This window comes from Metarhizium brunneum, chromosome 4, assembly GCF_013426205.1.
Source record: "Metarhizium brunneum chromosome 4, complete sequence".
NCBI lineage: Eukaryota > Fungi > Ascomycota > Sordariomycetes > Hypocreales > Clavicipitaceae > Metarhizium > Metarhizium brunneum.
Genome location: NC_089425.1, coordinates 2,428,448 through 2,449,740, shown reverse-complemented (window position 1 = coordinate 2,449,740; position 21,293 = coordinate 2,428,448). Strand labels below are relative to the sequence as shown.

Below are 21,293 nucleotides of genomic sequence, written 5' to 3'. Positions count from 1 at the left end.
TGGCGGCATATGTGTGTGTCGCTGTCTTCTCCATTGAGCAAAACTTGTCGATTGGTTCGCGAGGGCAATGTGGTTGCAGTGCCATTTATGATTGGTCCACTGCGGCTTATCACTTCGACCTTCTCGAGTCCGCCGACTTACACGCCATGAAGCCAACGTTCGATTCGTCTCTTTTACTGTGAGCCACTGAGCACATGCATACATACTGTCAATCTCTCGTGACGAAATGTGCATGAGCGTCGCGTTCGCTATGCCAACAGCAGAGGTTCGCCCGGTACAACGCAATAACTGGAAGCCGGTCAAATAACCGCACAGTTCGATACCATGGTACAGAGAAAAGCCCCTCGTCTTTGACGCCCAGACATCATTTTCAAGTAGTACCTGGTTCCCGACTTGAGTATGCTATCGATATCGGGAGCAGTGCCGTTGCATCCCATGCAAGATACGGAGTATTTGCCCCTCCTCTGTATGGAGGGGTTTCAAGCACAGCCGTCCCTGCTTGACGACCCCTGCCTGACCGTGGCCGTCATCACTGCATATGCCGACGAACAGGGTCCAATTCTGAATGCCCGTGGCGTACACAGGGGACACCATTGTGGCCAAACACGAGTTCCCGCCCGCAGATGGAGTCATGTGCCGTGCTGAATAGCTTCGATTCCGGATCTTCATGGCCGCTCACTGCGACCACGTGGTGTCACCTTGGGCTGCGTCTGCAAGTCCAACTATACCAGGCCAGGTAGAGAAAAGAAAGGCTGTATCCCCGCGACCGCGATTGCAAAATATGAGCTGTGATTGTTTTTACCTTCGTAAACCTTTGGAAAAGCTCATCACAGTCAAGTTGGCGCATCGCCTCCGGATCTGAATCGCAATGTCGTCAGCCAAGTTCGCCGGTGGCTCATCGCCGTACAAAGAACATGACCTGTCTCAATTCCCGACTTTTTTGAAGGGCAAACGCATCCTTCTTTGCACCGAGTCGTTCGGCCCTGTCAACGGCGTGAGTCGCACGACACTGATGCTTGTGAACCATTTGCGCAATAACGGCGCGCAAGTGGCAGTGGTAGCGCCTCATAACCATACAAACCACAACACATTCTCGCCGCCCCCTTCGCCTAACCTGTCGCCCGCCGACAGACAGCCTGAAGTTCGTGTGACGGGCTATCCTCTTCCATTCAATCCCGAGCTTTCAATTGTGTACCCAGTTCGCAACTCAAGCCTTTACTCGCGGACGTTTGGTGACGACTCGTCGCCCGACTTGATCTATTTGGCCTCGCCTGCGAGTTTGGGGTTCCAGGTCATGCTTCAATTACGCCAACAGCCACGCGAGAAGCAGATACCCATTATTTGCAACTTCCAGACGGATCTTGCTGGATACTGTGCAATTCTTTTCCCTTCGCCCTTGAGCCATATTGCTGTTTTTGCATTTGATGCTGTCCAGAGCTATCTCTTCCGACACTCCTCCGTCAAGACCATATTCTACCCTTCAAGATTTGTGCGACGTTACCTCGTCCACAACAAAGTGCAGCCCGAAAAGCTCCAACTCTTGACCAGAGGTGTGAATACCGAAATGTTCGACCCTAAGCGACGAAGCGAGGACTTGCGCAAGAAGCTTGCTCCAAATGGAGAGATTATCTTCGTCACCGTCTCAAGAATTGCCGGTGAGAAGGGCTTCGATTTTCTTTCCAAGGCAGCCAAGGAACTTGACGCACGGGGATTGGACTTCAAGCTTTACATTATTGGCGGCAACAGAAACCCAGACGTTGAAAAAGAGGTGCAGGAATTGTTTGATCCACTTCGCGAGCAAGGCAAGGTTGTTTTTGCAGGATTCAAAGTCGGCGAAGATCTCGCGACGGCATATGCAAGCGGCGACATCTTCCTGCACTGCTCCATCACGGAAACCTTTGGTCTCGTAGTACTTGAGTCCATGGCCAGTGGCGTGCCGGTCATCGCCCGTGATGAAGGTGGTCCGTCTGACATAGTTCAACACGGCGACACTGGCTTCTTAATCCCCCCGAATGACATGGACGCGTTTGTGACAAAGGCCGTGAAGCTGGCCAATGACCACATCTTGCGGAAACGCATGGGTGTAGCAGCCAGAGAAGCCGCCTGTCAAGCGACGTGGGACAAGATCAACAACAAGGTCGCCTGGGGCATGGCTGATACTATTTCAGAGCGTATACGTGAGTGTGAAAAGGTGAGGCGATTGTCAGAACACGCTGCTCTGTCATCAACCGCGCAACAGCTCGTCCCCATTTATGGCTGGCTCATGATGAATAACGCATTGCGTGAGGCCATGACACGCAGTATCATCGACGCCAGGTTGATGGGTGGTCTCGGCATAATCATCACCTTTTGGGCAGTCACCGGTTGCTACGTGCTTTTTACAGAGTGTCTCATGTGGGCCAAGGGTCGCATGAGGGCGGGAGACAGCAAAGTCTCTGTCACAATCTGAAGCGACATTGCCAAATGTCGTGGCTACAGTCGGAGTTTCAGGGGCGTGCCTTTTTCACGATACATGAACGTACATGAGTAGGACACGAACGGCGTAAAGTGGGCTGGTTCAATACATTCTTCTTTTCCTTCTTTCTCTCCTTTTCTTCATGCATACACGTCCTTGTCTCATGTGACAATAGGGGCTTCGCCTATTGCTACCCTCTCCCATCTCGGGGTGAGATTAGCGCTAGCGGACAAGCATGCATGGCGGCAGCCAAGACGGCAGCCATATTGCCGAAACCAATGTGACACGGGTCGGTTCACACATTCCTGTGTTTTACTTATGTTTATATACTTGGATCTAAGATATACCCAGAATGGTTGAGCCTCAAATACATAGTTGAATCTAATATGCAGTCCTTTTTGACCACGACGAGTCACGGCGAACCCCGTGTGGCCAAGGAAGGACTATATACAAATGCTGTGTTGTGCAATTTTCACGATGATTCAATACATTATTTGTATTAAGTGCCCTGAGAGACGAGCTAAGATTGTAAAAAATGAACAAAAAAAAAGAAAAGTAAGATCCCAACGCTGAATTCCAAGGCTGATGCAATGTCTCCAAGGCTCGCTATGCCAAGATATAATTTTAATGTAACCACCTCTAAGCCATGCCCACCACTGTTCCATCCTTGATACTACACATGACTCAAATAGTTGATGTGAACCTAGTACCCGCCAAATTCCTCTTGTACCTTTCCGCATAATTCATTCTCTCATATGTGCCCCAGCCGTATGCAAGAAGCCCCAGGCCCAGCCAGATAGATGTGATGATGGCTCCAATGGGGAATATCATGATCTGCGTGCCGGGTAGAATGAAGGCTATAGTGCCGTTGTGTAAGAGGTCCAGCTGTTTAGTGACGGCTGCTTGGGCTGCTGAGAAGTCGGACATGACGACGGATTTGCTGAAGACGCCGGTCAAAAAGGAAGCCTCGTTCATAGAGACATTCGTTTGAACTGTACCGCCAGTGGAATTGGTAGCGGTCAATGTGAAGGTTGGGATGAGAACGGCTTCGAAGGCGGCCCTGGAGCATGTTGTGAGTGACTGCATGGAGACGAGGTAAAAAGGAGCAGCGGGTTGGGAGCCCCGAGATTTTCGTGGCTACACGACAACTTACAATGACATGTTTTCCGCAATCTTTGCCTTATCAATCTGGCCTACAAACACATAGCTTTGAACCAAGCTGGGGCCAGGCGAATCTCGCGGCGCGACAACCTTGGTCTCATTGTTCACTTGGCCCATGCCCATCAACTCGTCGGCTGAGACGGGGCTCACACTCGCACCTTGATATGATACACCGACTCTGATTTTCTCTGGAGGAATATTGGCGAATGCATCTCGGGGCTCCGAGACACGAAATAGTCGTAGGTCCGCTTCGAACACGCCCGTTACGGTATCGAGTGTAGGCAAATTGTAGCATATACAATTTCCTGAAGGGTTCGAGCTGCGGTGGAGCGTGGTGAGGGCTTTAATACAGGCATCATTGGTGGCTGTCCCCCACGCTGTCATGTTGAATTTCCCATCGCTGTTTACTTTGACGACATTCGCGTCTTCCGCAGCAGCACTGGCGCCACTCCCCTGCCGCCTTACTAGCACCGGCGCAGCAGCAGCATTGACAATATCTGAGAATGGTCGTTCCAGGACATCATCAGCTCGGAGTATGGTATTGCCGCCCATGAAGCTCATGGCTGCCAATGTCGTAGAAACCAGGTAAACCGCCGACATAGCCATGCCGACAGGAGTTCGCATGACAGGCTGCACTTGACGACGGCCAGTGAACCTGACCAAAGCTCCTTGCTGAGTAGTGTATTTTTCGGAAAGCGTTCTCGTTTTCCAAATTGGTCTTGTTGCTGGGCATATGTTGCGTTCTGAATATTTTCCCTGATCAGATCGACCGGCCGCGCCTGGCGAATTGCGATCGATCCACACAAGATTACTGGCACCGGTATTAGACAATTAAGATGGTTATGTTGAGAACGAGCGGTGTATTCAATTGGGATAGTTGTCGATGCGCCGACGAGTTTGTGTTTTCACCCCAATTCACGGTCAACGGAAAAGAGGTTGTATGTAGGAACGTAAATGAGCGGCTCAACTCGACTCGACTCGACCTCGACTCGTGAAAGAGTAGCGCAGTACATAAAGTGGGCAGGGATATAAAGAGGCAGACGGCAATAATAAAAGGTGTTGGCGTGCGAGAGCCAAGGGTGCAACTGATATGTCTGCTCGGCACCGATGCTGCCGAACAACGACGACTTCTCTGGTCCGTCACATTGGCGCGGCAGCTTAGTTTCATTCCCTGTTACGAGGATCAGGTCAGGTCATCCGTCAGTTGCGGTGGCGGTTCTGACCGCCGTGGCCGCAACCATGGTTTGATCTCTCAGGTTACAAGCCGTACACTTGATAGAGGTATGGAGCCATTGTACACACGAAGTTGTGATGAAGAACTCAAAAACCCCTGGCGCACCGTCTCCAAGCCTCTGCTTTGATACTCGGCAACGCATTTGATTGGCCGATCGGAACATGACAAGGGCATGGGTTTGGGACTAGTTGGTGAGACGTCGTGGGAGTGCCACACCAGCCAAAGTCCGCTATTGAGACATTGACGAAACCGTTAGGACTGGCGATGAAGCAGAGATGGCCCCGGGTAGACAAGAACCTGTCATGCCAGTGTATGAGAATGTTTTTCTTGTTGGTGATATCCCGGCCGATACGAGAGCCACAAAATAGAAGGGGGCGAGAGAGCCATCGAGAGAGAGGAACCCCCTTCCAAAAGGAACACACGCCCCGTGAACTAAAATCTGGGGCCTTGGTGTACATATGAGCCCTCGTACCATGCGGCCGCTTGAGAGGCGAGAGGTGGAGAGACGCTATCTTTTTATGCCTGCGGTGGCGCATACCCACAGACGTGGTGTGCAAGAGCTTGGAACGGATTGATGAGACGAACGGCGGTGCAGCTGGAATTGTGGCCCGGGAGGTCTTCTTGGCTCCTGAGCGGGTGGACCAACCCTTTGTTTTGTTGTTCGTGAGGCTGTGCGGAAGACAAATATTGAAGCCAAGATTCAAGGCGCGAGGCACTCCGTGAGTCCGTAGTGAAGGGACGTGGAACGTGGAAATGGAGCATTCAGTGTTGAAGACGATTGAGACCAGTCACAGAAAACTGGTGATGGCCCCCCCCTGTGCGTTGCACATGTGTCAGGTTGACGCGAGTTGCAAAGTTAAGATGTTGACCAAGTCATACGTTTGCCCGCGTGCGACCTGGTGTTCTGTAGGGCGAGATGCATGTGACGACCTGAGCAAGGGCAAGGGGAGGCGGGATGTGACGCTGAAGATGACTGGCTGATGGGCTGACGATTTGACGAGGCTCGGAGTGCTCGAGCCCACGCAACTACGCAAGCCAGGGGTCAGGGCGTTTCAGACGACCCAATCTGGACATGCCCGCTGCGTAAGGCAAGAGCCCCCGAGCCACTCGGAGGATAGTATCTACTTCAAGTACGGAGTACTCCGTAGCGTGTTTGTATACGGAGTATATGAACGTGAGATAAATACTAATACGGCGCACCATGGACCTAATTCAATAGTTCAAGGTGCCTAATTGTGGCTCCACGTGTCCGGGGTGCCGGTTGACGCGGCCAAAAGAAAAGATATAAACATGCGTGATGGCGACGGGGGCATGTGTGTAAATACATGACCTCTGCCTCTTTCAAAAATTAATTTTTCCATGTACCCGTACAGTGAGTGGGGTTGGAAGTTGCAAGTATTTGACCCCCTTTGGAGTCATTCAACGCCGCCCGGGTGGCCGAATTACTAATGTTGTGATACTTGTGTCCTGAACTGTAGCTGAGTCGATGAATTCCCTGCCGCACCTGTTACTTCTTCAAACATCCCTTTACTTGTCCAAAACATTCGCAAGCATCCAGACCTTGCGCCCGATAAGAAAAAATGCACTCCGATTTTTCTGCGCAGGATGTCTGGCAGGCGCAAATTGCTGTAGCCATTTCGCAGTATTTATTGTACTTGTACTGTATGCAAAAGTAGCCGGCGCTTGTGGTGCTGGGCAAAACCCGACCAACGGTGTGACTGGCTCTGGTGAGTGATGTGACTGTGACTGTGACTGCGGCGAGCTTGTCGGCGCCTCATGATTCGCAAAGCCCCGACATGGAGCCATTTACTACATTCTGGGTCTGCATGAGAGCGGCATCTCCATCATGGTCATCTCATGATGCCGACAGATGGGCCGACGTTGAAAGGTGGAAGCAGCATCTGATAATACCAACTTATACCTACCGCTCGCCACAGAAAAGCGAGGTGCTTTGCAATTTACCCAAGTAGTTAGTGATCGTCCTCGGCTACGAGTGGAGCGACGCATCGTAATCTCACAATCACAAAATCTCCGCCTTGACGAGATGAAATTAATAGGCGTCGGTGCGCTGTTGGCTGCGTGTTTTTAGTCGTACGAGTACTCTCAGATCTTTTGATCTTTGGCCATGATGCCCATACATCCAAAGCTCGTGGGTGTTCCATCGTATGGGCGTCAGCTTTGGCTTCTAGAAGCCATGGCTCGCGAACCCATCCATCTGGGCCGCAAACAGATGCGACACCGCCACCCCCAACCTTGGGATAGAATGCACCGAGTACTAGTCTACTGAGAGTTTCTTTCCTTTTCCTCGTCTTGCCGGGTTCTTTTTGGGCTGTGCAATTCTATTTTTGATTTTTGTCTTTTTTTTCTTTTTTGCCTATATTCCCCCTCGTTGCGGCAACTCGGTTGACTTTCGAAGCGTGTGCTGCTGGGCGTGTTTGTTAAGTAATCCAAGCCAACCTTGGCTGTCCTCATTGAACACATGTGCCGCTGGTGATGGAATCATGAAGCTGCCTGATGACGTGCCTGGCTGCACGCATTTTCCAGCCCACCCATGGCACCTTACCAGCTGACAATCGAATGCGCCCACCGGCAAGCTTAGCTCCCCAGCTACTAGCTTCAACTGTCGCTTACGGTTAGTTACTGAGCGCGACTGGCTGCCGGGGCATTTGGAAATCGATGGCGTTATTCGTGGTGACTCCCGAGTTATGGCTGGGAAAGAAACATTGAAGGAATAAAAAAAAAGGGTTGACTTTGTCTTTGATGCCGGCCCTGAGTGAGTGATGAGCGCAGCATTTGCCTGAGGCAGGCCATTGTTTCTGTCGGCCCGAAAGACTACCTAGGTACGGAGTACTTGATGAACCGCCTTCCATGTCAACCTCCGCCACTCCTTCACGGCCGTGTGTGCTGGCAAGATTAAGCATCAGGAATCAATCCAGATTATCTCTGGCCTGCCAGGAGCCCTATTGGCTTGTAGGCTGTCACGATGACGGCGAATGCGGATCAACTCCAGGCGTCCTCCACATAACGCATCCTGTTAGCAGCCATGTGGCGCCGCCGATGTTCGTCTTTGCCATCCGAACCCGCTTCGCAGCACATCAGAGGCCAATCATGGCAGCCAGGGCCTGATCGCGCCATCACCTCCCACGCCTTTTGTGTGTTTGCTATGGTTGCATGGTGGTAGCTTTGGGCTGTACCCAGAGTGCAAGCTTGCATGGAGCTGATGGTGATGGATCATGGTGCTACAAAGGGCACAAATGTCGCGGTCTGCGTCGTCGTGTACAAAAGGCGAGCTTCGCATTGACTTGTCCATTGCCAACCCTTTTCCAAGTTTCCCATCATCGCGCCCGCTCGTCCTTCCCCTCCGCATAGGGCCAAAGAGTGCGAGCCGTTGCCTCTCAAGATCGATCCTTCACCATGGGCTACGGCGCCACCGATGCAGACGAGCGGTCGCGCGGCCGCGACGACGAGTACAACAGCAGCATCGACCTCAGCGATGATGATGCTGCAATTGTGCCCAAGGGAACCTTGGATCCCGTCTACGAAGCCAAAGCCCGACTTTTGAATCGCGCTGTACGTATTATCCATGTTCTTTGTTGTTTCCCAGTTTGTTGAATCAGCCTCTCATTGAAGCCGAGACGCTGCTCCGCATTTCACGATGCACCGTGCAATTTCACCTGGTAAAACAAAGTCTTGCTAATATTCCGCCTCCAATGCAAAATACAGATTCGTGATATTGGCATGGGATGGTACCAATGGCAGCTTTTCATCGTCGTCGGGTTTGGCTGGGCAAGCGACAATCTGTGGCCAATCGTCACCTCACTCATCCTGCCCGCCATCTCCAACGAGTTCAACGTATCGAGACCGCCGCTCTTCACGCTTGCGCAGAACATCGGTCTCCTGGCTGGGGCGGTATTTTGGGGGTTCGGGTGTGACATCTTTGGCCGCAAATGGGGCTTCAACCTGACTCTGGGTCTCACGGCCTTCTGGGGAATGATTGCGGCCAGCGCTCCCAATTTTGCCGCCGCCGGCGTCTTTGCTGCTCTGTGGTCGTTTGGTGTTGGCGGTAATCTGCCAGTTGATTCGGCCATCTTCTTGGAGTTCCTCCCACAGTCGCACCAATATCTGCTCACCATCCTGTCATTGGACTGGGCGCTGGCCCAGGTCATCGCCAACCTGGTGGCGTGGCCGCTGCTGGGTAACTTGACGTGCGACGAGAAGGAGAAGCCCTGTCTCCGCAGTCACAACATGGGCTGGCGTTACTTTGTCATTGCCATGGGGGGGTTGACCCTGCTCATGTTCCTGGCCCGATTTTTGCTCTTCACAATCCACGAATCGCCAAAGTATTTGATTGGCAAGGGACGAGATGAGGAGGCTGTTCGTGTCATCCACGAGGTAGCGAAGCGAAACGGCAAAACCATCACCCTGACTATCGAAGACCTCAGGGCGTGTGAACCGGAAGGCTATGTCGCTCAGACAGATGCAGCCGCAGCAGTGAAGCGACATCTTGAAAAGGTCGATGCCAAGAAAGTCAAGGTCCTATTTGCTACCACGCGAATGGCTCTCAGCACTAGTATAATGATGGCCATCTGGGCGCTGATTGGACTTGCATATCCTCTGTACAATGCCTTCCTACCTTACATTCAGGCCAGCAAAGGCGCACAATTTGATGATGGTAGCACGTACATCACCTATCGCAACAGTCTCATCATTTCCACCCTTGGTGTCCCAGGAGCGCTTCTGGGAGGCGTGCTGGTGGAGTTGCCCCGGATCGGACGAAAGGGCACGCTCTCAGTCTTCACGGCACTGACGGGCGTCTTTTTATATTGCTCTACCACGGCGTTGAACAGCACCGCCCTTCTTGGCTGGAACTGTGCATTCAACTTTTGCAGCAATGTCATGTACGCGGTGCTGTACGGCTACACGCCCGAAGTGTTCCCTACTCCCCAACGAGGAACGGGCAATGCTCTGACGGCGACTAGCAACCGAGTTTTCGGTATCATGGCGGTAAGTCACATTTCAAACGGGGGAGTGGTTGGCAGTTTAAAATGGAAACGCGCGAGGATCTGGCTAATTTCTATTTCTGGTAGCCGATTGTTGCCATGTTTGCAAATCTTCAGACTGCCGCACCGGTGTATACAAGCGGCGCATTATTTATTGCTGCGGGCATACTGGTTTTGTTATTGCCATTTGAGTCGAGAGGAAAAGCAGCGCTTTGAGGCGCATGTATATAAGAAATCGATACAATAGTACATGCTGCGGATGCAATGGAGTGGGCCTTGGGTTTGATGGGTGCATTTACAAGGGGGTTCTCCCTTTGCGTTGAGGGGGCTTTAGAACGGGCGTGTTCATTATAATATGCGACGTTTGTTATTAGTCGGACGCGTGGGAGATGGTCTTATACAAGGGCATAATGATGATGGAATTGACCTGTTCGAGGCTGGTTGTGGGCATATATAATTAAACCTCTGTTGGACACTGCCACTATCTATTCAAAATGTCAAGGCTGGAGTGACTTGAGCCTATGACCATTCTGATGACGCCGGACTCTGCCTGTGAAACAGCACATGTGTAAATAAATAAATACTAGTAGATGCTGGAGAGCATACTCCGAACATGTACGCCGTACAACAACAGAAAGCAAGGTGAAGTGCGGGGCATAGGCCACAACCCCCACTACTAATGCACCCCCCACCATATGTACACCGAGGTGGCCGTGCAACCGTGGCGCCCAACCACTCGATGCCTCTCCTTTAACAATTCCTCATTCCTCATACGACTTTGGGCCGCCATGCTGCATCCTCTTCTAAACATGGAAATACCGTCTTGTATGGACACTTGTGTGTCCCTTCCGTATCCGGCTAATCACCAAGAGACCAATTCATCAATGTTGGGCAGCCGCAAACAAATCAGCAATTTCCACATCACGTGAGGCAGAGAAATCGAGCTTCCATTGTCCTGCATTGTGCCGTTTCCCCATAACTTTAGAATCCACTAGTAATATGCTCCTGCGCCACTTCGCGATCCCAGGCGAACCGTGAGGGAGTTTCTGACCATTGGTCCAGCCGCTATTTCAATTTACATACATCAGATACACCAACGCGCGTGACGTAGGCCTCGTCCTACCTTTTCCCCTCCTCTCCCCCGGAAACTCAGGTAGTAGAGTTGCCATGGCTCAGGACAAGAAGAAGCCGCCCAGCGCAGAGCCCCAAGAGACGTATTCCTCTGGCCGCGTCAACCGAGAGATCCGAGATGTCCCTGACGTGCGACTGCTACACTACAACGATGTCTACCATGTCGATGCGGCGAGCGCGGAACCGGTTGGAGGGCTCGCTCGCTTTATGACGCTGTGCAAGGAATATCAAGAAGGGACACAGTTTGAGAACCAGCCAAAGATCTTAACCCTGTTCTCCGGCGATGCTTTTAACCCTAGTCTGGAGAGTAGCGTGACCAAGGGTGAGTTCTTTGATAGCCTCGTTTGCAGGCATGCCGTGCAAATGCTCACTATTCCCAAGGACGCCACATGGTTCCTGTTCTGAATGCCATTGGAACCGACTGCGCATGTGTGGGTGTAAGTTGACGCTTCGCCAACCCTTTCATCCCACAAAGATTGGACATGGTTAACCGCAGGCTCGCTTGTCAGAATCACGACTTTGACTTTGGCGTCAAGCAATTTGAGTACCTAGTAGGAAAATGCACATTCCCCTGGCTCATTGCCAACGTCCTGGACCCAGATCTCGGCGAGGACGTACCCATTGGCAATGCCAAAAGAACACACATGCTCACCACATCCAACGGTATAAAAGTTGGCCTCATTGGCCTGGGCGAGCGGGAGTGGCTGGCAACGATTAATAGCCTGCCGCCTAATCTCGTTTACAAGTCTGCGTCTGCGACGGCGAGGGAACTGGTTCCAAAGTTGCGAGAACAAGGCGCTGAAATTGTCATTTGTTTAAGCCACATGCGGGAACCAAATGATAACAAGCTTGCGGAGCAGACTGATGGCCTCATTGATATCATACTCGGTGGTCATGATCATTACTACAGCCACAGCTTCATCAAAGGCACCCATGTGCTGCGGTCGGGTACGGATTTCAAGCAACTCAGCTACATTGAAGCCCGGAGGAAAACGGATGGATCGAAGCGGTGGGATTTCGACGTCTGGAGGCGGGACATCACATCGGAGGTTCCGGAACATGAGGAGACGGCGAAGCTGGTGGGCGAGTTGACGTCCAAGTTGCAAAAGTCCCTCTCGAGACCGATCGGGTGGACGGCCATGCCGCTGGATGCTCGCTTCAGCACCGTTCGAATCAAGGAATCTAATTTGGGCAATTTTGTGTGCGACGTCATGCGCCGATACCACAACGCGGATTGCACAATCATGGCATCGGGAACTATTCGCGGAGACCAGGTGTATCCCCCAGGCGTAGTGCGTATCAAGGATATCACGACGTGCTTCCCGTTCGAAGACCCGGTTGTGTGTCTGAGAGTCAAGGGCCAGGCCATTTGGGATGCATTGGAGAATGGAGTGTCGACATACCCAGCCTTGGAGGGTCGGTTTCCCCAAGTGTCAAATATTGTGTTCGAATTCGATCCCAGTAGGGAGCCTGGGAAGAGATTGAATTTCATGCAAATAGGCGGCCGGCCTTACAACCCAGAAGATGTATATGTCCTCGTCACAAGGGGATACATGGGCAGAGGAAAAGGTGAGTAGATACGCCTCCATACGGGCACTCCAACGCAGTCGCACTAATTCAAATTAGATGGCTACACTAGCCTTCTCGTCTCCTCCGAAGGCGGTAGTGCCCATGAAATCGTGGACGAAGAAAACGGCATCCTCATATCCGCCATACTCCGGCAATACTTCATGGCCCTCCGGACCATCGGGCAATGGAAACGCATTTCAGACCACTGGGTCGATGTGGCAGAGCAAGCCAATGTGCCCTTGTCGCCCTCGCACGCACGCGACGACTCGGAGAAGATGCTGGGTCTTCACAAGCCACCCAAGACAGATGACGAAGCAGCAGGTGCAACGTGGAGGGGTTTTCTACGACGAAGAGTCGGCCTGCACAAAGAACCTTTGAACGATGACGATGACGACCATTTTGATCCCCACGCAAACCACAAGGACAGCAGTGAAGAAGGTGGGGATGAGGATCTAGACATGGATTTGGAGATTTTGTTGCTGAGAAAGTTCTGGGCGAGGTGGGCAAAGAAGGCGGGCGTCAAGTCCAAGGTTTGTGAGCCCCTGAAAGACGGGGACTGCGCCGTCGACTGGACAAGAGTTATTGCGCCGGTTTTGGAGGGACGCATCAGGATGGTTGGAGGAGATTCATAGAGTTGTTCCACGATGAAACGAATAAATACTTCAGTCAATACATGTGAAGAGGACCTGGCATTAGTCCTCTCCTGCTTTATTTGTATTATGTACAGTCTGCGTCTACCCAATCTACAGTCGTGCCGTGCTTTGTTTAAACGACTATCCCTGCATGTCATTTTTCCCCCTCTTCTTTTGTCTTGAGTCGCCCTGGAACTACTGATGCGATGCCAACAGCCATCTATTGCGAGCATCGACCGCCACGGCAGACCAGAGAATCAGCACAGTCGTTCTCGTTACGGCAAGAGGCACCTAATGTTTCAATCGTTAGCGTTCTACAGCGTGAACAATGGACTTTGGGTGAGAGAATGCGCAACGACGCCTACCCTGGCAGTGCCCTTCCCAGCTACACGGCGGCGGAGGAGGAGTCGAACCACCCGCGCTGCTGCATTTCCCAGCGTTGCAGACCAACTCGTCGGAGCAGTCGTTTTCAGACTTGCAGGGAGCGCCTAAACGGACCATTAGTGACTTTGAATTTCTCTCCTGGACGTGGTACACTGCTTGAGTGACTGGCGATGTGACGATGTCATCTCCAACCAGATAGCTACGGGAAAGGGGAAAAAAGAAGGGAGGAAAAAAGCAACATTCATCAAAGAAAGCCACCCACCTTCACAGTGTCCCTCCCAGGAGCAAGATCCGGTAGGAGGAGGCTGGTTCCCGCCGCCGCCGCCGCCGATTCTCTGAATCAGCTTATTCCCCAAGCCGGTGATGCTGTTCTCAAACTCGTCGTAGTTCTGGGCATTCCACTTGGCGCCCTTGGCCCCGGGGACGGCGTCCTTGCCCGGGAAGGCAATGTACAAGACGTCGTTGTCGTCATGGCCCGAGTTGCCGTTGATGCCGCGGCCAAAGCACGCCGTGGCAAGGGAGATGGAGGCTTCGCCGACCATGGACTCGGAGCCGTCGTCGCCGTTCTCGTCGCCCCAGACACCGTAGATCTGCGAGATGGAGGGTTTTCTTTTAGTAACCGGCACTCGTTGTGGCTTGTGTGTAGTGTGAGTAGGGACATGTTACATACCAGCTTGTTGTTGCACACGACGGCCATGACGCTCAGCGGCTCGACGCCGTACTTCCTCGGGTCAAAGTTTGCAAAGCCCTTCCTGCTGCCCGTGTTGCCAAAGACGACGTACGGATGGGCATTGGCGTCGAGATCGCGCTGGCCGGTGCCGTAGCCCCGGAGGGTGTCGGCAAAGGACGTGACGGACTGGGTGTCGCCCGAGGAGCCGCAGCGACCGTCGTCGGCTGGGCCGTGCTGGATGCCATCGCAGTCAATGTCCATATTGGCCAGCTGGCCGTTTTTGCCCTGAAGGTAGATGACGTTGTAGTCGCTGATGTGGTCGCCGCAGTAGTCAAAGTCTATGGGCTTCATGTCAGGGCTCCTGTCTATGTGTGTATGTGTGTATGTGTGTATGTGTGTATGTGTGGTTGCCAAGAAGGGAGCGGATATAAATGCCCTATTACGAACAGAGTCACTTACTTCCTGAATCTCCGTCTATGCTATGGAAGCCCCCGGCGAGAACGTTGCGGCATTGTCCCTGGCCTCGGATGCTGTTGTAGAAGCTCTTGACGTTGGCGGGAACATCGCGAGCTGCGGCCACGGCAGCCAGGGCCGAGAGGGAGACGGCAACGGAGGACTTGATGACCATTCTGTGTGATAGGAAGGGTTGGTTGCTTGGCTACTTGTGGGCTATGAGTGTTTTCTGAAGCTGTCTGGAGTCATCTACCATGTTGCACGGCGAGACCTGGTTTTTATATTCTACGGGTGGTTGACCCCGAGATAGCAATGCTTCCGGCGGACTAGCAAAGAGTCAAGACTCGGATAGATTTTTCAACGGGCTTACTTCTTCACATGATGGCATCTGTCGACACCGGCCAAGAATGTCGCCAAAATCGGGGCCCTGGGGCGAGCTTGCCGTGGCTCATCCACACGGGACGTCGCCAGGTCCAGGCCATCGAAGCATCGCATCGTGACAAAAGAGCTGCATCAGTGCTAACTGGTGGAAAATACCGTCCGCGGTTCTGGCCCTGGTTGCATCTGGGGCGCAGGGATGCGGCCACAGCCGCCGATTGACAGCTTGTACTCCATGCTCGGTAGAATCTAGATGGAGATGTAAGACGTAGGTGGATACGGCAAACCAATGACAAGAGGTCCCGTCTCTTTGTTGGATTCGCATCAGACGCTGGCCCCGGGCTTCGAGGCTTTCCTAGCGACCGATCTGGTGGTGGCTGTCTGGCTCGCTCCGAAGCGAAGAAATCTTGGGCGAGAGGCGTCGCATCAAGATTGGCCTCGCCGGGGCCTCGTCGCTTTGCGTATGGAACAAAACCCAACTCTAATTGTTGCGCCAGTGAGATTTGGCGGAGGCAAGTTTCGCCGGGAATCGAGTAAAGAGAGGCTTGCTGGAAAAGGGAAGTACTCTTCGACGAGTGGATGGCTGTGCGGCAAAAGAGCAACCGACCAGCGCCATCCAAAAAGGTCTCGTGAGTCGTCACTCTCGTCCATGGACTCCATGCCATGCACACCGTACCTAGTTGCTGACCTCTATGCTTCCGGTTGCAAACTCGACGATGCGGCACTGCTCATCCCATTTCCAAGCGGGTGCGTAGTTTCGCAACTTTTCTCAACCTAGAGAGAATCAGACCATTGCGGGCTTGTTTCTGCAACATCTGGGCATCCATGCATGCTGCTGGGCCCTGGCTATTGCTGACAGGCTGCCGGATAATCGTAAAATCATACCGGACAACCTCAGCCAAGTCTCACGCATCGAGCGGGTGTCGAATGCGCCATTTCCCCAAAGAATTTAAAGCAAAAATTGAGCATGCGACTTTCAGTCTTGACATTCCAAGGAAAACATACTGTCCGACCACGTAAGTGCGTGGCATCACACGAGTCTGCCGCTTCGTCGCCGTCCGTCAGGCCGTCAAGCAAGCAAGCAAGCAAGCAAGCAAAGCGACAAGACGCTACAGAAATAGGCCATGTCACACAATTATGGTTCAATCGCTTCAACAAACTTTATTCTGTTCCGTCAATGCACTTTTAACAGAAAACTTCAGCACTGATGCTAGTGAAAACGCCATGCCCGAGGCTCCAAGCCCGCCTCACGCCTCTGTCCGCCCAAACACACTCATCGCAAAAGCCTCAAGTTTGAATCCCCCCCCAAAAGAGTCCCCGAGTTAATCCACCATCAGGTCTAGGCTCATTGCCTGCGATAGCAACCAGGAGGCGTCCTAATCGCCAAAGTCGGCCCGTTCCTGTCGCCCACGCCGCCCGCCGCCTCCTCCTCATCACGCCATATGCTGTACCCAGGCGGAGGCGTATGATTGCTATCAGCAACGCTGCTGTCACCACTCGCTTCGCCGCCATTGCCCGCAGGTTCGTTCTGCGGAGTCATCTCTTGCAGAGGAATAGTTTGATTCTGTTTGCGGGCCCTTCGCTTCTGGAGGCCCCCCGTGATGGCCGACGTGATGCATCCGAGTATGGTCAAGACGATGCCGAGCGCAAAGAGGCTCACAATGACGAGGATGATGGCGAAGAAGATGGTTTCTGAAGTATTCTTCAGATCGCTGACGGTTTCGAGCGCCATCGTGGAAAAGCAGTTCTTGATTTTGCACGGTTGCTTCTTGCCGGCGTAGTTGCACTGTCGTCTTGGATAGAGTTGCTCTCGTATAATGAACTGGATAACAGATGATTTTTCAGATGACAAAGGAGAATATCAACGTGTGAATTGTTTCGCTCTGTAGTCAAGTGAAATTACAAGCACGATATGAGTATCCCAAAGGAGAATATGAACGAAACAGCTCAGGTATTTATATATGTCTTCACGAAAAAAAGTAGTCAAGTTAGTGGTAGGTTGTGCATGCGTGGCGTAAGGGTAAGTTGCGTCGGCGAGCTTTCGTGATACTAGCATCAACACCATACTCGCGCCTGGATCGCTGTCGAGAAGAACAATGCACTTTAAAGCTTCTCCTAATGCACCCGGAGAAGTTAGCTCTCAGCAATTCTCGTCAAACACAACATTGTCCTGCACAGCAGCACCAGGCTGCGGCTGCGTTAAAGGCGACGGCATGAAGAAGCCGTCTCCGAATAGAGCGCCTCCTAATCGAAATAGAACGCAACCGCTTTTCCTAGCATCTCCCACCATCCAAATATACATTAAGAAGACAAGGAATACGGAGCTTCTGCGGCCTGACAACTCGGTTGGACGGCACAGAATGCTCCGAATTCCATGAACTCTGTAGCGCTCTGCAAACGCAAGGCCCCGTCGCCCACCCGCCATCTTCGAGGGGGGGTGGTAGCCGCTCCAAAGCATGTCCAGTATCATAATGTCTATCGAAGATGAAATATTTCATCATTGAGAAAGGCGGTGATGGCTTTCTACGGTCCTGCATTAAGGGAGTGTCGATAGCAGGCTACATCTGCCCACACAAGACGGTAATGACACCAGTGGCGAGGATGATGAAGGCTTCTCATAGAATACCAACTTTTTCTGGGAAAGAAGCGGCCTCTAGTGTAAGACAGAATGTGCTGAGGCCGAACGGGAAGCGACGATGATGCAAAAAGTCGTGGATTCCATGAAACGATGGGTATCGGATTTTGGAACATAAAAGTGAGGCGTATAAAAATTAGCACAATGCTTATCCGTATAAAGCGTTTGGGGATGCTGGTTTAAATAGCCGTTTCAATGCCGCCAATCCCTGACCTGCATCCAACCTTTTAACGCCATATCAAAAATGCCCTCTCATACGCCAAGCGCTTGCATCGCATGCACCCTGAATCAGAACTATTCGGGAAAGAGGCGCACAGTCTTACATGCTCCTTCTAGGTGTACAGGTTGGCGAGCCAAGTCAGGTAACTTGGAAGATCAATATGTCCCTCAGCACCAGTTCTTCAAAATGGTTTCGTTTTCAATCACCTTCTCTTTCCATCCATCACACGCGATCATTACCATAGCCTTGCCCACTTTCTCCGGATCTATTGACGCAGCAGCACTTTGCCCTAGCCCTGGAACGAGTTTCTTCGATGACGGCGCTAATGTCGGCGGGGGAGTGTCTGGCATTCTGAAGTTGGCAGGCCGGAGAGTGTATGCTTCGAATTTGCCCTTGTAAGAATTAACGATTTCGGCTATTCCTTTTTCCAAATCGTTTGCCAGTTTTCGCTTGTCATTTGCAAACATCAAGGTTTTCTTGCTCTTCTCCGTATGCTTCGGGCTGCAGTAAACGAAACGAAACTTGACTCCTCCGGGCGTCTTATCAGCGAGTTTCTCACACAAAATCTTCGCTGAAGCAATAGGAAGATCAACCCCAACCCTGCGTTCAATGAACTTATCAGTTTTCGCCTGCTCTTGACGGGCGCCAATTGCCCTAGAACAGGGGGGTTTGTTAGTTATATTGTGAACTATGCCACGTATATCGCAAGACTGGGAGAGGAGATGGTCTCCCGAGTTCATGCGTTCAACGTACCATATGCAAGCTTCTGAACCTTGCATTCTGCGAATCAAGTAGTCGGAATATTGCGTGAAATCCTGATGCATTATGACATCCGCTTTTGGGTGACTTTCGATTTCTCCAGGCAGTCCTCTCCTGGTAAGAATCACAACTTTGGTGATGCGCTCGTCTTCGAGGCACTTCTTAACAACTTCCTGGCCAGCCCGGCCGGTGGGCCCAGTTACAATGACCTTCATGGAATGTGGAAACTAGGAACTGGTACGGCGGCGCAATTCTCGAGGTCGCCTTAATCGAGCAATACAGGTCGCCACCCAACGTGAGTATTGACTGGGAAACTGGGTAGCACGGAAAAGAGGACTAAGTTCCAGGCAGTCAACCAACCAGACTCGGCGTGTTGTAGAGAAAATCTTCAACGTGCGTAATCTGTGCAAAGACAAAGTTTTAGTGCCCAGGCTGTGAAGGACTAAGGAATATAAAAGCAGGAAGGACTACAGTGAGAGGGGTCTCGCAATAATGCTGGAAAACCAGACTCCCCTGGATTGTCCAAAATTGGCAAGCGGACAGCTCTATTCAATGAACAGAGCTTGATATAGTTGAAGGTTAGATATTTACCACGACGGTCCATCAGTGCAGCCTTCAATCAATCGTGGCTCAACTGAGTGCGTATATCATGGCTGAAGCCATGCATGGGTTCCGAGGCTTGGCATGGGCCTCAGCCTTCAAGTGCACCAGTCGACCGGATCGGCATTGATGTGCAATGATTCAAAGGTATCAAATTGCAAGTTACTCCCCACGTACCTGTGAGTGTATTGCCTCTTTCTGCTTCTTCCAAGCAAGTTTGCAATTCCCCAAAATAAAATACGTCAGAGGAGGTAGAATCGCCAAAGCGTATCCAGCATTCGAGAATGGCGAGTAGTTGGTAGATGCCAAGCAACCGGGCCACGGCAATGCAGCAAAATTGCGCCAAGCAAAATGATCGGATGGTAGCTAACTGTCATAGCACGGCTCGAGCCGGGGGGGGTCCAGATGTCACAATGCCACAGTCAATGGAAAGCGGCTGTGTCGCAAACACCTGCTAGATACGGAGTCCTCAGTACCGAGCTTGACCAAAGCGCTGCGAGGCCAAGAACCAAGGACTCAGGAGTGGCTCGGTGCTGACGCCGACCGATATATAGCGTAGCTTGCGTAAGTAGGTGAGGCGAAGTGAGTCGGCGCGAGAAGCCAAAGGGATACCTAGCCCCAAAAGGAGGCCGGGATAGTCAGAACGGGAGCGAAATTGAACCTTGGTCGTCCATGCATTAGACACCGAGTCTGTGATGAGGTTTAAGTCTGCCAGCGGAGCAAGAATCTCTCACGAGTGTGCACATATGGTCCGTCCACCTGCTGTCGCAACCTATTGTCGGAGTCCCAGCAAGCCTTCTTTTTCCTTGTCGGATATAATATTAGTGCCCGGAGTCTAGTAAGCCAGCAGCCCAATTGTGACCACCAACGATTGCGCTAGAGTCCTGCAGCTGGGGGATGTTGGGACGGGCTGACCAAACACCTGAACGGACAAGTGGGAGGACTGGAGCTGGAAGGGGGAGCTTGCAGGATCCGGACTTGCAGCGGAAATAATTGTCTGAGGTGCAGATCATCGACTTGACCCGTGTGCTTATTTGGCTCATTGACCCAGTCGCACAATGATCGACGCGAAGTCCACGACGGCTAGGGCAGAGGTCAGTCAACACTTCAGGGGCCCTCGAATAATGTAGAATTAGGGTAGGTTGCGCCGCGATCTCGCTCCAAGGTTGGATATACCAAAACGTAAATCAAGGAAATGGCCAACGCCAGCGCCGGAAGTCTGGGATGTCAGAACGGCAAGCTACTGCCTCGGATTCCCCGCTCTGGATGCGGGATACGGACAGGGTATAGGAGAGGAGAATATGAGAGGCCTCCGAGGTTCTAAACTCAGGCGAGTTCCTTTGAAGTTGGCTGGGCGCGGCCAAAGATTGAATGCAGCTCAGACATGCGGACTTATCTGGTCCAAGTTGAAACGGACATCTGCAGGTAAATCTGTGGCTTCAACTGGCACGTTGGTGGGGAAGGAGCTCCCGCAGGTGTCAGACCCCAAGTTGCCATATTCAACCGACTTGGAAGGGTCCAGTTGGCAGTGACTCCGGTCTGGCCCAAATGTCCCGACGTCGTCCTGGTGCCGAATCCACATGCATGTATGCATTCAAAGCACTTAAGTCCTCATCCCGCACAAGGCATCTCGAGGAACATGGCACCTCGAAATTCGGTATATTATTTATGATTTTGGCACGTCTGGCCGTGCCAACATACTTAAGTACCCCGATGAGTACCACTCTCGCCGAGTCACTGCCGGAGCAACCCAGCTCTTCGCCCCCCACAGACATACTGGTCGGTACGCTTGGAGTCGTCACGTCCATGCGTCTGTCGACAGAATCGCATCGCACAAAGGATAGACAGAACCTCCTCCACAAACTGTTTCCGGTTCCTGGTCCCGAATGTTTCCGCAGACGTACCCTCGGCTTTTCGATATGATGCCCAAGCAGCCAGCGTATCCCATCACGCCTCTATTACTGTATCGTTTTGTAACTTGGCGGATTTACTGTCATGTGATGCAGCATTCG

General features: G+C 52.1%; 7 protein-coding genes across 7 annotated transcripts; 3 read left to right on the top strand and 4 right to left on the bottom strand.

The window, feature by feature from the left end:
* Positions 1-868: 868 nt before the first annotated feature.
* On the top strand, positions 869-2,449 carry mgtA (GDP-mannose-dependent alpha-mannosyltransferase; the record flags this gene model as incomplete). Its single annotated transcript, XM_014690166.1, has 1 exon — positions 869-2,449. One exon carries the CDS (start codon positions 869-871, stop codon positions 2,447-2,449), a length of 1,581 nt encoding a protein of 526 aa, XP_014545652.1.
* A 690-nt stretch (positions 2,450-3,139) lies between these two features.
* G6M90_00g074130 (uncharacterized protein) lies at positions 3,140-4,240 on the bottom strand (the record flags this gene model as incomplete). The annotated part of the gene is made up of 2 exons (XM_014690167.1): positions 3,140-3,515; positions 3,609-4,240. The coding sequence occupies 2 exons, from the start codon at positions 4,238-4,240 to the stop codon at positions 3,140-3,142; spliced, it is 1,008 nt and encodes a 335-aa protein (XP_014545653.1).
* A 4,024-nt stretch (positions 4,241-8,264) lies between these two features.
* mfs1_4 (MFS siderochrome iron transporter 1) lies at positions 8,265-10,066 on the top strand (the record flags this gene model as incomplete). Its single annotated transcript, XM_014690168.1, has 3 exons — positions 8,265-8,420; positions 8,574-9,854; positions 9,938-10,066. The coding sequence occupies 3 exons, from the start codon at positions 8,265-8,267 to the stop codon at positions 10,064-10,066; spliced, it is 1,566 nt and encodes a 521-aa protein (XP_014545654.1).
* A 951-nt stretch (positions 10,067-11,017) lies between these two features.
* yfkN (Trifunctional nucleotide phosphoesterase protein YfkN) lies at positions 11,018-13,182 on the top strand (the record flags this gene model as incomplete). The annotated part of the gene is made up of 4 exons (XM_014690169.1): positions 11,018-11,303; positions 11,363-11,418; positions 11,491-12,550; positions 12,608-13,182. 4 exons carry the CDS (start codon positions 11,018-11,020, stop codon positions 13,180-13,182), a joined length of 1,977 nt encoding a protein of 658 aa, XP_014545655.1.
* A 220-nt stretch (positions 13,183-13,402) lies between these two features.
* Positions 13,403-14,864, bottom strand: csn_1 (Endo-chitosanase; the record flags this gene model as incomplete). Its single annotated transcript, XM_066130994.1, has 5 exons — positions 13,403-13,473; positions 13,548-13,670; positions 13,829-14,156; positions 14,237-14,601; positions 14,696-14,864. 5 exons carry the CDS (start codon positions 14,862-14,864, stop codon positions 13,403-13,405), a joined length of 1,056 nt encoding a protein of 351 aa, XP_065987026.1.
* A 1,548-nt stretch (positions 14,865-16,412) lies between these two features.
* G6M90_00g074090 (uncharacterized protein) lies at positions 16,413-16,799 on the bottom strand (the record flags this gene model as incomplete). Its single annotated transcript, XM_014690171.1, has 1 exon — positions 16,413-16,799. The coding sequence occupies one exon, from the start codon at positions 16,797-16,799 to the stop codon at positions 16,413-16,415; it is 387 nt and encodes a 128-aa protein (XP_014545657.1).
* A 1,290-nt stretch (positions 16,800-18,089) lies between these two features.
* G6M90_00g074080 (uncharacterized protein) lies at positions 18,090-18,896 on the bottom strand (the record flags this gene model as incomplete). The annotated part of the gene is made up of 2 exons (XM_014690172.1): positions 18,090-18,576; positions 18,676-18,896. 2 exons carry the CDS (start codon positions 18,894-18,896, stop codon positions 18,090-18,092), a joined length of 708 nt encoding a protein of 235 aa, XP_014545658.1.
* Positions 18,897-21,293: the final 2,397 nt, after the last annotated feature.